We start from the raw sequence: 17,260 nt of genomic DNA on the forward strand, positions 1-17,260 counted from the left end.
AGACTTTTCTTATTCTAAAGGGGTCATATAGGTAAAGGCGAAAGTAACTTCCAAGTGCTGATGCAAAGCACTAGGCTGTAAAGCTATAATGTCCTGCCTTTGAAAGGCACTGTAATTAAATCTGAGAAGCCTCTACTACTTGACTCCCTTCAAAATCTGTATATTTTTACACACTTTGCTAAGGAAGTCTGCATTGGAACAGGAAGGTGAATTCTCATGAGGACTATCTCATGAGGTGGGTTAAGAGCACCCCTTTTCCATCAGTATGGATGCAAAAGAGCAGTGGGAAGAGACCTCCTAAACTAGGCAGTAATTAGTTAATGAAGAGGGCATGCAGAAACAGGAGGAAGCTGCAAGAGGAAGAGGCTGAGCAAGGACAAGCAATACTCACAAAATATACAGGTCACTAAATTCAGTGAGAAGAGTAATTTAATAACCACAGAATCATAGAATGGTTAGGGTTGGAAGGGACCTCAAAGATCATCTAGTTCCAACCCCCCTGCCATGGGCAGGGACACCCTCCACTACACCAGGTTGCTCAAAGCCTCATCCAACCTGGACTTGAGCACTTCCAGAGACGGGGAATTTTTTCCTCTACAGGAAACCCAGTACATACGCCCTTCCCCACCTGCCCTGTTTTTTCCCACTTCCTGTTGTGTTTCTGTTTCTCTTGCGTAATTTGAACTTCGTCTAGGGTGGCTAATTGGATGAGAGACGCAGACTATACGGGCTCAGGTTTGGTACCCAGTGGCGTGGCAACGACTTCGGTTCTCCAGCGGCCGAGCTAACAAAGGTGACATTCAGGGCTATTCTGCAGCCGTTGCTCACGTTGTACTGTTTTTGTGATTGCTCACGCCAGCCCATTTATTTACCACCGCACCGCCAGGAAGGTGACCGAAGCGCACACCCTACGCCTCCTTGATTTAGCCGGGTTCCACAGAACACCGACCGCCGCGGTCTCCCAGCTGCGGGGAAGAGCCTCCCACGCGCACCCGCGGGTCCGGCGCGGGCAGCGCTGGCCGTGACACACCGGGAGCCCGCCTGGCGACACGCATCGGACACGGCTGCTGCGGTCCCCTCTCGGCCGCGGGCGGGGCGAAGGGGCGCCCGGGGCAGCCCAGCAGGAAGGGACTCGGAGCGACCTCCCTCCCGCAGCCCAGATTCGCCCGAAACATCCCACCGACGCCTTCCATGAACGCCGCCGCCACGCCCCGGCGGGCGGGGCCGGGCTGCCGGAAGACCCGCGCGCATCAGCCGCGCCGTGGATCGGTGTCGTTTCCGTCGCAGCACAATGGCGGGCCGGCCGTGAGGCGAGCCTTTGGCGGCTGGTGAGTGCCCTTCTCTCGGCGGGTGGTGGCCGGTGGCTGGGCAAGGCCCTCCCCAGCGGCGGGCGGCGTTCCCTGCCCCTCGCCGGCCGCTGCGCCTCCCTTCCTGACCCCGGGCCGCGGCCCGCCGGCCCCGCCGCCCGCAGGCTCTCCGGCTGAGGCGGCGGGACAGGGCTGAGCGGGGCGAGGGGCTGCTGCGCCGCAGTCCCCGCCGCTGCTCCGCACCGGCCGCCTGGCTCTCCGTCCGCCTCCGCCAGGCCGTTCTCCGGGCCTCCGGCTGTTCGGAGAGCGGCGGGGAGGCAGGACGGGGCTGGGGGCCTTCGGCGGCCGCCGGGAGGGCTGGAAGGAGGGGGCCGCCGCGTGGGAGCAGGCGAGCCGCGGCCCGCGCAGCGTATTTCTTGCGTGGCGGTGACGGAGGCGGTGTCGTAACGCCACCGCCTGGGTCGCGCTGGCAGCTTGGCCGGCGCTGCCCGGGCTTCGGCCCCGCAGGGGGCCGTGCCGCCCCCCGGCCGACCCTCTGGGGCGGCCCTGCCGGGCGAGCGCCCCGCGCCGCGGTCGGGAGCCGGGGGCGAGTGTGGGTTTGGATCGTGCTCCCTTCCCGTGGGAGGGAGTGTGTCATCATCCAGCCTGGCGGCTGGGTGTGGACGCCGCTTCTGGGGACGGCTCTAAAGCAAGCCGGTGTTAGGTCGCTTGGAAATTCGGATTTGGCGGCAGCATCTTTCCTGAAATAGGAAGCAAGTTCACTTTGAGACTTTGAAACTTTTCTTCCGGCTCTCCGCTGGAATAGCTGCATCTCCACAGTCACACACAACTGGCCATGAATTCAGGTCTTTGGGACAGGAATCTCACGTGTTCTGTCAGTTGTCTAAGAGCAGAAGATCCTCTCCTGCCTAAGAGGAGGATAAACACTAAAAAGCCTTGAGCCTATGGAAAGCAGACGCTGAGATGCCTAAGGGTGCCTGTGGGGCCTGCGGAACTGAAAAAAGCAAACCAAAAACATTTAAGAAAATCAGGTAGCCTGCTGCCATATTGAAGGCCACAGGAGGGCATTTCCTGCTGTTTAGGTGTTTCTCATAACTGCTCTACAGCCTTGTCTGTATCTTTAGGCACATACTAGTCTTTTAAAAGAGAAAACCTTTTTTGTTTGGTTGTATATAGCTATATTTACATCACACAGTATTCAGTGTCACTATGACTGCTGCTGCCCACATGTGTTTAGCTGGTCCCTTCCAGGTAACTCCTCCTTTCACAATCCACATGAGTTTATGCTAACGTTGGAGCTACAGCTCCCTGGAAATGTTTTATAATAAGAACACGGATATGCGAAGTTGGGGCGGGAGGAGAGCAAATTGGTAGCCCAAATATTTTAGAGAATACTGAAATAATATGAAATATGATTGCTACTCGACTTCTATATCTCTATCTCCTCTGATCACAGTTTTCACTCTTAACAGGGTGAACAATGCCTACTGTGGGGAAAGGGGAGTATTCAGATGATGTAAAATGGGTTTGGGGCCATCCTGGGTATTACCTCTTACATATTCTACATGCTACAAAGTTCCTTCAGTCATTCTTTCAAAGCTTTCTTGTACTGAGCTGAAACTCTGATATGAACTCTTAAAAGTGGTTGTCTGTCCTAAAAGCATCTAGACCTTAGGGCCTCAAAAAAACACAGGCTGTCTCTGCAGTTTGGTTGGAGCAGATTTTGCTTTCCACCAAGACTTGTTTGCCGTGGTGGTATTACAGAGCCAAGGCTTTGATTATTGAGATTTCCATAACAAACAATAACCAATGTTTTATCACGTGATTAATTTTAAAATAGAACTTTTAACTTTTTCATTTCTAGGTGGGAATCACTAAATAGAACAGCAATAACCATGGGAGATGCTGCGAAACCTTGCTTTGCCAAACAAAATAAGGAACAGGAAATTTTTCATCAAGAAGGATTAAAAGGAAGTCCCTTACAGAAAGACTACCAAGTCATGGATGAGTACGGAAATGGCCATAGCAATAAAATAGATACCAGCCTGCAAAAGAAAAAGGGAACACCGTGTCATTATGGAAGCAGTCCCAGAAGAGGGCCACGTAGTGTTTTGAGTAGCCCAAATTCGCTTAAAAACACAACTTACAGCCAAGGGTCAAAGTTAAATGATACCCAAAGAGACCAAATGAAGAAATGGGTGTCTGATGACCACCGTGGTACTTCTGACAGCTGGAGAGAGTACAGATCTGTTGCCTGGATTCCTGCGCATAGCAGGACAAGAAGAGACTCTCTTCATGAAGTTGAAGGTGCTGGAAACAGAAATGTAAGACGACAACTTCTGGAGGACATAATGGGTGAAGACATGCCTGACCTGCAGAAAGGAATCTCTGGTAATCAACAAGTTTGTTTGGTTTTAGGCAGCTATCCGGTAAAGCAGCTGAAAAGTAAAATTTCAAGATTCACTATTAAAGCAAAAAATAATGTTTGTTCTGTCATGTATTGCAGACTGTTGACTGTACTATACTGCAGCACTTTAAACAAATTGTTACAGCAAACAGTACAGAACTTGTTTTATAAATTGTGTTGTCTTTGTAAGTTAGTTTATAAGTGGTAGGAGTGAGTAGATTGCAACATCTGTGTAGTGTCTCTGTTTGCAGTTTCCAGGTACAATTTGGTTGAATCTGTCAAGGTTGATAAAGGATGTTTCAGTTAAGTTGATACAGGGTAAGATTTTGGAGCTACCAGTGAGGTCTGTAACAATGTATCTTAATGAAGATCGAAAACAATGTCTCATAGATGTTGTGAGAAGTTAATACCAGCAATGATAATATAGCAATAAGACAAAACTCATTCTCCATGCATATTGAATTTGTCTGTCAACAATTCTTACTAATAACAAGAGTGCAAGCCCCAGGTGTTGAAATGCAAGAAAGAACAGGCTAAGGGAGGATAAAGTCATCAATATCATAAGATATTCATTGAATGTGAGTACCAGAAGGAAGTTTTAAGTAGATGAAGGCAAAAAGAGGAAGCTTTATAGAGAATATAATTAGATAAAATAAGAAAGGCTAAGGCACAGATGAGGTGCTGCTAACACAGAACAACTGCCTGTTAGCAAGAAATCTGTATTGTTTTAGTTAAGACTGGGTCCAAAGACAGTATTAAACTTCTCCCCTGCTGAGAAGGAAAGCTGGCTGATACCAGGAAGTCCAGGAATTAAATGTCCTTTCCCTTCATGTCAGCTGTCACTAAAAAGATAAACTGTGAGCAGGTGCCCAGTTTGTCTTATTGTTAGAAGTAAGTTGCACGGTTAAGCTCAACGTCAGATTAGGAAAGATCAGAGGAGACTGGTTTCGCAAGTCTGTTCTCAAATTTGCTGAGTCTTGTGAACTTTGTTCTGTGAAACTTCCGGAGCTCACTGAAGTAGATTTTTGGAAGCACCAGCAATCGTACCTGAGAACTTATTCAGGAGAAGTCAGCTACTGGTACATAGGAAAGGGCAAGTATCTATTCAAAATGGAAGTAAAAAAATGGTATGCAACTTCAGTCTTGGGAATCTGTTCTGGAACAAATAATGCAACCTACTGTAAGTATTTCAAAGGTAACAAAGAGATGAGTAGCAGTAAGCATGGATTTGTCAAGAAAAACGTATGCCAAATCCTTCTAATTTTCTTCTTTAAAATGTCGATCAGTCCCTGTAGACTTGGGAGAGGCAGTTGGTAGATACTGGTAGTACTACGACTGTAGAGCTTTAGACACTCTTACATGACAGTCCTGTAAGTATACTGGAGGAAAATTCTCTACATGAAATTAATACAAGAGGCTTGCAGAGCTAATTAGATAACTAAAATCAGAAAATACTTCAGTGAAGATTTTGTCAAAGTGATAGGAAGCACTGAGCAAGCCTCTATGAGGATTCTGTTCTGTTCAATGTTTATTACACTAATCTGGTGATGAATGAAGACAGCATGCTTATTAGTTGTGTGCTTTTAAATTTGAATATGCTGTTGAGCTAGTAGGAACTGAATGTGGAAAAGCAGGAAGGTCAATTAAAACAATTTTGCACAATTGGAGAAATGACCTACATATAAGGTGAAATACGAAAGAAATATGTGCAAATGTCATTTAAGCAGGAATGTCAACTGTACAAACAAAGGAGGAAAAGTTATTATAAAGTAGTATTTTTTCATAGAAGAATCTGAAGTGAATCAGAAAATGGTAATGAGCAGTGAGTGTCATGATGTTGTGAGGCATGAAAACGCTCACAGCCTGAAGTACTCCTTTTTCTGTAAGTCTTTGGTAAACTCATTTGCAGTGCTCTGTCCAGCTTTGGCACCCCACTTGAATGAATGAAATGGAAAGAGTTCAAAGAAGAGCAAGGAGAAAGCCAGGGCACATAGAAAACAGAAACTACACAAACTGTGGACATTCCCCAATCTTTCTGCAAAAGGAGAGGGTAGGGAGGCATGATAAGAGTCTTCAGCTGTCTAGAAAGGTATTAAAAAGCTGATGTAATAATCTAGCTTGTGTCTTTTCAATAGGTGGAGTACAAAGCAATGGGCCTAAAATTGAGCAAGAAAGGTTCAGACGAGGAATAAAGAGAAAGTTTCTAGTGGTAAAGCTAGTGAAGTACTGGAGACGTTGTCTGGGCTGCTTACAGAATATGTGCCTGGAGGCCTTTAAGAACGAGTTCGGTGACCATCACTCAAAATTAACAAAACTCATTTCATCCTGCCGCAAAGCACGGGCATAGCATAGCTCATCTCTTGAGGTGCCTTCAAAAGCTCTAATTCTATGTCAAGTAGCAAACAATTATTAAAAATGTTTCTTTTAGCATTTCCTTTTACTTGAAATCTTTTATGCAGTCGTCTCTTTCCCTTTACTGTAGCTTGTAAGGAAGTTTACCCAATCTCTGAGGCACTGATTTTACTACAGGAGCTTTAACTTTAACTTACTTTTAGTACTTTATTTAGTCATTAATCTATAATTAGATTGTCACTGCTGTAACTATCAAATATTAGAAGTATTTATTTACTTTGTAATTTTTTTTAAAGTGTACTTAGTGGTTACAGAAATAATTGTTAAGTAGTTAGTTGTCACATACTTTCCTGCAAAGATGTTCATTAAATAGACATTTTTCTCCAAGTCCTGTCTACACTAATCAGCAAAGATGTAGTCAAACCACTGTGGCAGGTCTTGGGAGTTTGAGCCCGAGAGTCAGCATGGAAAATGGAAGAGATCTGTAAAGTTTAGAGACTCAAACTCCTGTTTCTGCTCCTTGGAGCTTCCTTTGCAGTACTGTCCCTGCAACCTACTAAGCCTTAGTTGTGTTTATTCCAGCATAAACTTGTGCTGCTACTGAAACAAATTATATCACCATTCTTGTCCTGTTCCTATTACAACACTAGTGCATGCTGCCTAGTGAGGTGAATCAAACAGCTGATTGAAAAGACACAACCAGGTCCTTTCTCTATTGCCAGTTATTAGAGACAAAAATTGTGGTTGCAGGAAAGAAACTTCCTAAGTGTATCTGGTAGGGAAGTTGTGTTTTATGGTGTCTCTTTTTCTTTTTAAAAAATTATTACAAATTAAAGCCTCATGCTATGATAAGGGTTTTGGAGTCTAAGGAAGTCATATAAGCTTTCTCAGAAGCAGTGAACTTTAGTAAATTCCATGTATCTGGACATCCTGTATAGCTGTTCAAATGAAAGGTAAGATGCGATCTGAAGTCGTGTGAAAATCTGACCTGTGTGTATTCATTCCTGAGATGATTTTTACAGGTATTCTTTGGACCAGTAGCAATTCCTGCTTCAAAATTATGATGTTTGTTTAAAAGTGGAAGTGGTATTTACATTAATTTGTTCCAGAACTTTTGCTGTAAACATAACAAGCTTTCTAAGCATATTTATTCTACCAGTTTTATAGCTTTATTAAGCAAGGTGTGCAAATACTTAGCAAGTTCATTATTTATTCACGTATGTAGCCAACAGAGGTTGTTATTTTTTTTTCTAGTTGTCTATTTAGTAGGGTGAAGGGAATACTGATCCATATGGTTTAATTGAAAGGCAAATGACATTAACAGACAATTGTTACTAATGATAATAAATTGTTGTATGTCAGCTAAGCCATGGCAGTGCTATATCATAGTGCTTTTAGCTCTTACAGGTCATACAGATTGGCCTACAGTCACTAATTCTGTGATATTCGTAGTGGTCTATGGGTCAGTTCACTTTCTAGCTTGTTGTCTACCTAAGCCTGACCAGATGTCCTGAAATCTTCACATATATTTTACCTTTTCATTATGATGTCATGTGGATATGTCCCAACTAGGCAGTGAAATCTACTGCATTTAGATTTATTTTTTTGCAGTTTTAACAAAGCTATCTAAATAAGGTCGGTGACTTCAATGGGACAACTTAAGTGTTTTTTAATAGTTTGGAACAAAGGTACTTTAGATTATGACATAAATATATGCTCTTGCTGTTATCAGACTTGCACAGAACAGGTGAAACCATGCGGGGTGGATGATTCGTATCTTTGACTTGCACATAAGTGAAATGATAGTTAAAGAAAAAAAATGCTGTGTGGTACTCTGAAGTTATTTGACACATTTCCTCTCATAACTCTTTGTAAGAAATGAAGCAGCTTAGGAAACCAAGAAGATCAAGAAGAACTAGAAAAGATGAATGTGATGAAGATCAAGAGGATGGTCCTGTCATAGATGAATCTCTGCTATCGGCAAAAGAACTGCTAGGGTTACAGCAAGCTGAAGAACGGTTGAAGAGAGACTGCATTTATAGACTGAAGAAGGTGCCATTGTCTTGTATGGTCTTCTCTTATTTTCTTTTGTATATGAATACAATATAGAGGGTACTCTTTGAGCAATTTCTCTGACTGTGGCTAGAAAGTCTAGTTACAAGAACTGATGTAACATACAAAGTGGGTGCTGTTAATGAATTGTTAAGAGGAGGCAGGTTATCCTTTGTTTTCTTACTATAAAAAAATCTTGGTTCGGCAGCAGTTTAAGCACAAATAATGGCTGCTTGTTTAGTTCATGAAGTAACATCAGATCGCTAGGTGCTGGGGCAGTGGACCAGAAAAGTTTTATTGTGTGTTTGTTCAGTTAATTTGGGTATTTTCCGCTTAAAAAGACAAAGTATTGGGCTTGACTGGCCCAGTACCACCATTCTTCTGGTATTATATTTGATAATGCAAACTTACTGTAATGACAAAGTTAGGAAAGCTGACGTTGGTATTTCTGGACTTCAGAGTTAGTCATTCAACCTAGCAAGAGTATTGAATGAAATGAAGGTAATATCTTTCTATATTTTAGGGTTTTTTACTATCTTTATTTTAGCAACCTCGAAGCTACCCATCAGCAAAATATACCTGCAAACTGTGTGATGTTTTGATTGAGTCGGTGGCTTTTGCTCATAAGCATATTAAAGAGAAAAGACACAAGAGGAGCCTGAAGGTGAGTGTCTTGGTTTCAGCTCGGATATGGTAAATTTTTTTGTTAGTAGCTAGAATAGCTCTGTGTTTTGGATTTAGTATGGAATTTGGTATGAGGATAATGTTGATAATATACTGGTGTTTTTAGTTGTTGCTTAGAAATCAAGGACTTTTCCATTTCCCGTGCTTTGCCAATGTGCAGGTGCACAGCAAGTTGGAAGGGAGCGTGGCTGAAGCAACAGACCCACAACCCCTGGCTTAGGATGTGGGCTTAGGCCCAAATTGGCCAGTGGAACATTCCATATCATGCAATGTCATGCTTATTGTATAGGTGAGATTTGTCCAGGAAACTCATTCTCTCTTCTGGGATTGCAGTTTCGGGATTTCTTTCCTCTGGGATTGCTAGCTGGTGTCAGGCTGGGCATTGGTCCAGCAAGTGGTGGGCAATTGCATTGTGCATCACTTGTTTGTATATTCTATTATTTTTTAATTTTTGTTCTTAAAAAACAAAAATTTGTTCTTCTCTTTGTCATTATTACTTTTAATTTTACATTATTTCAATTATTAAATTGTTCTTGTCTCAACCCATGAGTCTCCTTCCCATTACCCCTTTGATTCTCTCCCCAGTTCCCGAGGGGTGGGGCAGGGAGAGTGAGTGGGTGCATGGTGTCTGGCTGGATTAAAACCACAACAGTGAGTTAAGGACAAGAAAAAGTATACAATGCAGATTTATGAAACTGTCATCACCGTGCTAATGACAATGAAACTGCAATGCTTCTAAAATAATTCTGCGTTTATCTTTTACCGTGCTTGAATCTTCTTAAAAACTTATTTAATGATACTGACAAAAAGAATAATCTCGGGACCTGGACTTTGTTTCTGCCCTCAGCTTTGGAATTGAATTTGTGTCTTGTCATCTCTATTATTATTAAAAGAAGTCCTCATTTAAAGTGTAACTCAGTAATATTTTGTTACTGGTGATTGAAGTATAACAAAAAAGCTGTACCAACTGACTCTTCTGTTTTGCTGTTCCGTAATTCTTCTTGTAGACTAGTTATGTGTATTTTTAATGTATATTTCACTAGCATATTTCAACAATGAAGAGTTTTGATCAAGTCCAGAGCAGTGAGGAGTAGAAATAAGCAAATACAGTTGGTATGGTAGAATTCGAAATTACAACCTATATGTCAGGGTGAAGAATTCAATTCAGAAATACTGTAAATGAAATTAAGAACTTGTGGAGCATTACAGACTTGTTTATATGTAAAGGGAATAGGTTTGTTTTGAACATAAACATCAAAATATCTTCCAGAATAACGTCGATTTTACTTAATTTTTTTTAAATTAAATATCTTCTCTCTTCCTTCTACTTTCTCAGCTTGAAGTGGACAAAAAATATTTGCTTTCTGCAGGTTTTGTATTTCTTCAGCTCCTACCTTTTCCTGCGTCATAGGTGATGAAAGAATTGGTGATCTTTTTTTAACATTCAGAATACATGTATACATACCTCTGCACATTACTGAAGCCTCTTGGAATATCTTAATTTTTTGTACCTGTCACAGTTTGTCTCTTCATGTTCTTGCTTCCTATTACCTCCATTATCTGGAAAACCTGTGGTGGTGTTACTTGGAATGAGTTGCAGACATTCATTCTACAACATTAATCAATGCAAGAAAATCAATAAAATCATTAAAATGTCAATCTTACTATCTTTAAAGGAAAAGCAAGAAGAGGAGATGCTGACTGCACTGCCTCCTCCAACGCCTTCCCAGATACAAGCTATTGGTGTTGCTATTGAAAATGTAGTGCAGGAGTTTGGCTTAAATAATGAAGATCTAGAAGAAAGACTCAACATTAAAACAGTGTTGGAAAACTTACTGCATCAAAAATTGCCAGGTATTATTTGCAATTTGTTTTAAATTCTAGAAATACCAACTTTACAGAAAAAAAAGATAACAACAGCTCATAAAGTGAGAACTTAATTAAAAACCTTGGCTGTCTAAATTCTAAACCAGTATATTTAGTTGCTAGTCAGTTAAACGTCATGACGTGGCAATATAACCCTGTATCAGAATCAAATTACAATGGTGTTCATGACCCAAACAGACCTGTAGTAAGAAATGAAGATGAACAACACACGGGGGACATTTGACCTTCATGACAAGCCTTTACTAGCAGCAGCATGGAAGACAGAATTTACTAACACAGTTCTGTGCTAGTGGAAGAACCTTCTTTATTTCCAGTGGTTATCAAGACTAGATGTAGGTTTAAGATCTACTGACAACACTGTAAAGTAGCTACAGACTTAGAATTAGGTATAGAGTAAATGCAGTATAATTCTTTTTGTTGCAGAGTGCTCATTAAGATTGTATGGCTCCTCCTATAGCAGATTTGGTTTCAAAACTTCAGACATAAACATAGATATCCAGTTTCCTGCCAATGTAAGTAAGACCATTTTATTAAGTACGTCTAAGCGGGTTTAGATGTTTGCACCTTTATGTAGATTATAGTTTAAATATAATTTACAGTGTGGTAGTAGCACTTTTTATGAAAATGCATTGGGTGAAACAGAGCTACCACATTAAAATGGTCTTAAAATAACATTCCTTGCTTCTTACACCAGTAATGGTCAGACAGTATAATACAGCTTTGTGTTGTATCAAATCTTCCTTGTGAAAAACTGGAAACACCTGAAACATCTGTACTCTTAGCAGTCCTGCGAGACAGAATATTCTCTTCTCTTACAGCTGGATTAAATGGTGCTTCCATGGTCTTGTTTCTGTACTGATATATGCACACCAGAGTTTTTGATTGGTAGGATATTTTTAAGCCATGAAACCATCTTATGTCATTTATATGTGAAGTAATTTTAAGTCTTGTTTTGTCATGCTAGTTGTTTCTATAGACCTTTTATGCTTGAACACTGAAGAAAAATTAAGGGCTGTGAAACACTTGATTCTATACTTGAACTTACTCCTGCTGTAGTTGATTTGGCAGTCTCGTAGTTAAAATTTAGCACTAGGAAACAAAGATGGAAATGTTGTAGGGAAAAAGAATCATCCAAGTTCATAAAGTGGATACGACACAAAAAACCTATGATTCCAGTCTGATGTCAGGTAGATCCACTATGTCAGAAGGCAGTCATATTTAAGCACACCGAAATAGTATTTCTCTTGGTGTTTGTTTTCCACAACCAGGTCTTTGATAGAGGTAAAAATAGCTTTACTTACCATCACTCTGGAGTTTTTTATTTTTCTTCAAAATAAGCAGAGTTTGTGTTCCTTTTGATACAATTCAGTGATAAGCAAGGACTAAGAGCACTTTTTTCTCAGTTGCCATTATTTTATTTCCTTCTTGCTGCCTTCTTTGGAAGGGAAACAGAAGTGGCTGGGGGCGATGTAAAATTATTTTTTGAGTTGTGGGAGATCACCTTTTTGACAGCTATGAAAACAGCTCTATTACTTTTATTGACAGATGACTCAACCAGATGTTCTCTTACTTGTGCAAGAAAGTCTCCAGAACAGTGGTAAGAAAAAATTGCTCCCTTCTCAACTCTGTTAAACTATTACTACTTAGTATTGCTTAATTCCACCTCTGTTGAACAGGTAAACCAATGCTATTCTTTTTTAGAAAGAAGTGGGACTGAAAAGTCCTACAGGAAATAGTATATTGGCAGAACTAACTTTGGTTTGGTGTTCAGTTTTACAGCTATTGAAGTCTCATTATTTGTGTTGATATGAGAAATTCCTAATGAGAGGTTTTCTTCTACGTTGTAAGTGAAGTTGTCATTAACTTAAGGCACACTGTGCTGTCTTTCTCCAGACTGCTGTATTAGCCCTGTATAGTAAGAAAGTAGCGTAAGCTCTTCTAAGATGTGATCAGAAACTTGGTGATGTACTTTCAGATTATGGTCTCTTTTCCTACAATTATGTGCACATGGAGTGAGGCCATGTACAAATGACTGTATACAGACACATGTTTTTTTTCGGATAATGAATACAACTCTGTGCATAATACAATAGAGTCTAATATAACTCTTTACTTTACAGGCAAGTAAAGTTGAAGATCTTAAAAAAATGCACTTACTCAAAACAATTCAAGCTTTTACAGGCAAAAAAAGGAAAAGCTGAGAAAGAAACTCTGTCCTTTTAAATGTAGACTGCAAAAAGTAGCTTTACTGCTTTCTTGCCTTGCTTTATGCCTACAGTTGGGAAATCAGACTGTATGGTTTCAAATATATATATTAAGCATGCATATATTTACTCACTTAGATTTTTCTCATCGCCACCCGCACCCCCGCTGTTGTATGTACATCTTCTTGTCTGGTCAGATGGCCATTACAGTCTTTGAGAATGTGGTTATTTTTCAAGCAGACTGGAGGAATGAGGACCCACATCTCGTAAGACTTTAGGATCTCTAATGTGTTTTGAAAGCAAGCAGTATTTGCATTAACACCTTGTCCAAAGCCTTTTTCTGTGAGGCAGAAGATACAGGGACAGACAATTAGGCATTTGAGGTACCTCAGTGGCAAAAGCAAGATGTTTTTAAAATAAGTCAGGTGTCCAAATGGCTAGGTAACATCGAGAAAACCTTGTCATTTCAGAATTTTTGAGTTGGGTGTCTAGAATTGTTTCATACTTTCCTCTCTACCTGACCCAGTAAAATAGTAAGGCATCAAAAAATAAGCCCAGTTTGGATCAATAAACTCCACTTGGAGAAAGGACTGCAGTGGTATCTGTACTTTTTTAGTGTTGAGGTAAAAATGTAGCTGAATGGTATTTGGAAACCTATATGAAGAATTAGAGGAAAAAATAAAAAACTAAGCATAGCTAGAAGACATTACATCATATCAAGTAGCCTGTTCTGTACTTAAATAGAGCACTTCTAGATTACAAGGGAAAATAAACTTGGATATTTTCTTTCTGTCTAGTACTGACATAACGCTCTGGTCTTTTCCTCTTTCACACTAACGTTTTACAGATGTCATTGGTCTGTCTGTCTGACTGGATTACAGAAGCCAGCACTCAACAGAAATATACCTACTTAATTATACTTACTGTGTATATGAATTTTGAAAAGTTCCTTTTTTTCCTTGAGTATTTTCTTAATCATATAGACGATACTCTTCCCATCACATGTAAAAAACTTGCTTTAAAAGAGTGACAGGATTAATCTATCAGATGTACTGAACTATTTGTCTCAAAATTAGTCGTTTTATTAAGAAGTTGCTGTACTTCTCTAGTTGCATCCAGTTCAACATATCTTTTTTTGTCAGCACCATGCGTAATGTTGCTTCTTTTTCTTTCTCCCCCCTAGAATCTTTTACGGAAGTTGATGCAGATTTCCATGCTAGAATACCAGTGGTGGTGTGCAGAGAAAAGCAAAGGTCTCGGTTGTCACTTTGTGTGTTCTAGTAGTATATAGCAATGTAAATTATATGTACCAACAGCTGAAAAATGACGTTTCTGTACTAAATTATTACAGTTCCATGGATCTTGAAACACAAACTAACACTCATGGGCAAGTCATTCCTAGCCTAGAATAAGAGGGTAAGGGTTGTTCTGTCCTCAGCTGTGTATTTCCCAATCCTTTCAACCATTATGGCTTCCAGCATGCACCCTTACCCTTCCATTTGGGATAACTGCTTAAGCAGAAACTTTCCTTCCTTATAGGCAATGTCAGTAAAATACTAAATTATGGATTTCTGTAAGGGCAAGATCGGGTTGCTTAGCTTCGCTAGTATTGTGAGAACAAGTGAAAGACATTTTATTTTGCCCAGGTAATAGATATCACTGAAGATTCATGAAACATTCTATAAACAGCTACCAATACAGAAATATTACCAGTTATTTGCTCCTACTGGGATCTTTCATGGTTTGAAATTCTTTCTTGTGCGGTGGAAAGAGCATAAAAACTATATTCTGGTGGGTGTGGTATGGGAAGATGGTTTCGATTCATGAAGGAAATCAGTACTGTAATTTTTATTTTTTTTAATTCAGTGAATTTATGTAATTAGAAACAAATACTTAAATTTGTTTTCCATGCTTCTTTTAATGCAGATACAGTGTCTTTGAGAGGCTGTCAAGTCATTCCTTACAGCCTTCTGCCACACTGTTTTGTGAGATGTCATCTGACCTATGGCTGTTCTTACAAAACCTCCAAGATATTTTACTTTGTTTCTTTTTGGGTTTTAGTGGCCTTATTTGTAAAGTGAGTGCAGGGAATGAGAATGCTTGTCTGACAACGAACCATTTGGCTGCACTTGGAAAACTGGAACCTACTGTGGTACCTTTAGTGATTGCCTTCAGGTACTGGGCAAAGGTAAGAGTCATTTGTATTCTCCCATCTGCCAATAAATATTGAATAAATGTTAATATTACACTGGTAAGACTGTGGGTATGGTTTAGAAAACAGTGGTTGAAACTCCCTTTAGAAAAAGAGTTGTAAAAAAGTTATTTAATTTTCTATAAATTATAAATTTTATAAATTATATAGCTATCGTGTGTGTTACAATGTTCCACTACGTTTCAAAAGTGGAATTTTAAGCTTCAGCCAGTGACATGCAGACTCTTAAGTATACTGCTGTTAGCAAACAAGTCAGAGGAATGTATATGAAATGGAATTACTGGTTTGCCATGAGCATAATCTATTGTTAAAAAAAAAATAGAAAGAAAAAATTGTTTGTGTCCATATGTACATGAAAACTTTCTTATGAGTTAAAATAACTTGTTCCAAAACTTTGTGTACCTGCAATTAATATATGTTGTAAGAAAAACATTGAAAAACTTTTGACTTATACTATATCTACATAAAATGAGTCATCATTTTTGCAAATGTGCTGAATGCTCCCTGTTTTGCCAGTCTGCATCCTATGGGCCTTACACTGAAAATACTATCTATGATAATACATGACTCCAGTGAATATGCAGGCCTTGAGAACAAAGTCCACCTCACATGAGGTCAAAGATGTCTGGGTTTCTGTCAGTATTTAACATGACAGACTACTGAACAGTTATTAAAGACCATTTTTCATGATATCACTTGAAACTTTAATGACTGCACAATTTATTTTTACAGTTGTGCTGTGTTGATCGTCCTGAAGAGGGAGGCTTGTCACCTCATGTGTTTGCTTTAATGGTTATTTTCTTTCTACAACAAAGGAAAGAGCCTTTTCTACCTGTCTATTTGGGATCATGGGTATGTGTATTAATACACTGAGTAGTACAAATGAGAAGATAAATCACTTGTGGTGGTGTGTAACCTGTCAGCTTCTTGCTATTCTGAGCAAGCCATAAGCCAGCCATTTCTGCAGGAATTCAGAAAGAATGTGAATTCAGCCAGACTACACCTAACCTTTGTATACTTGGCTGTAAGAATGCAATTCACAGTCTTAGTCATTGAATTAAGTGCTCTGTTGCCCCTTGCGTAAGTAGAGATGGACCTTGAATAACGCACTTCCTAACAACCTTCTCCTTCTTCGTTTCTTCAGCCTTTCTTCCAGACTCTTGAGAACTCTGAATTTGTATAGCCATCCCAAAACAATGTCTTGGATTTTGACATCTGATTCTTCAAAATACAGACCAAAGTTGGGCAGCACACTGATATGATGTCTGCTCGAGGGATCAGACTAGGGGTTTAGAGTGTGTATTTCTTGAGTTTAGAAGCTGAAACACATCTTATTATCAGGAGTTGTATTATGGACAAAATCCAGAAACCAGTTCTCCAGGACACGATTCAGGTGTTACATTCATGGCACCCCTTTTTGTTCTTATAGTCACCTGTTATAGTTAGTGTGCATGTTGAAGTTTCCATAAGCAATTACATGGTCCTTGCAGTTAACCATCTCCTTCAGTACATGACTGACTCATTTCTAGAGCCTCTCCACTCTCTGCATTGAATGAGAGAACAGTCCTATAGTCTATGGCCCTATAATTAAAAAATACCTGTTTATGCTTGTGTAATGTGCAAAGGCAAGGTTCTATGACAGATAGATACCCTTCCAAAAGCACTGAATTCTGTAGACGTTTTTGTAGAGAATTATAGGGAGAAGGGAGAAGAAGATTGGGGCGTGTTCTAGGCCTCAAACAGCTATTTTTAAATTTTGTTCTGTTTTAGTTTGGCTACTACCATGAGAAGAAAAGATTTAAAGTTCATGTGATGTTTAGCTGTATGTTTACTTTTCTATTTCCTTTAGATTGAAGGATTCTCATTAAACAAATTAACTAATTTTCATCTGAAAGAAGTTGAGAATGACGCTGTGGTTTGGGAGCATAACCCCATTGATGATTCGGGTTTGCCACAAGAAACTTCCTCAAGAAGGGGCAAGGTCTGGACTATCTAATTTACTTCTACAGTAGTCTAACAGTCATTGCTGTTCTCAAAAAAAGAACCATCACCATGTTTTTTTGTGTGTGTGTTTATGTTGCAAAGCCACAAGCTGAACTAAGGGATTGCATCACTGCTTGATACTATGCTTACTATGCTTACCTCTTGGTGCCAA

At 40.1% G+C, this 17,260-nt stretch overlaps 1 protein-coding gene across 5 annotated transcripts in view; it reads left to right on the plus strand.

The window, feature by feature from the left end:
* The first annotated feature begins 1,310 nt into the window (after positions 1-1,310).
* The window catches only part of TUT7 (terminal uridylyl transferase 7), a 33,046-nt gene continuing 17,096 nt past the window's right edge, over positions 1,311-17,260 (plus strand). For all 5 annotated transcript variants that reach the window (XM_086629041.1, XM_086629042.1, XM_086629045.1 and 2 more), the window contains exons 1-11: positions 1,311-1,328; positions 3,172-3,698; positions 7,943-8,118; positions 8,666-8,782; positions 10,479-10,656; positions 11,113-11,201; positions 12,235-12,286; positions 14,077-14,146; positions 14,955-15,081; positions 15,838-15,957; positions 16,955-17,086. In XM_086629041.1, the coding sequence (XP_086485167.1) occupies positions 3,203-3,698; positions 7,943-8,118; positions 8,666-8,782; positions 10,479-10,656; positions 11,113-11,201; positions 12,235-12,286; positions 14,077-14,146; positions 14,955-15,081; positions 15,838-15,957; positions 16,955-17,086 (1,557 nt within the window). In that variant the 5' untranslated portion in view covers positions 1,311-1,328; positions 3,172-3,202. The remainder of the gene's footprint in view (positions 1,329-3,171; positions 3,699-7,942; positions 8,119-8,665; positions 8,783-10,478; positions 10,657-11,112; positions 11,202-12,234; positions 12,287-14,076; positions 14,147-14,954; positions 15,082-15,837; positions 15,958-16,954; positions 17,087-17,260) is intronic.

This window comes from Tauraco erythrolophus, chromosome Z, assembly GCF_009769465.1.
Source record: "Tauraco erythrolophus isolate bTauEry1 chromosome Z, bTauEry1.pri, whole genome shotgun sequence".
In the NCBI taxonomy this organism is placed as follows: Eukaryota; Metazoa; Chordata; class Aves; order Musophagiformes; family Musophagidae; genus Tauraco; species Tauraco erythrolophus.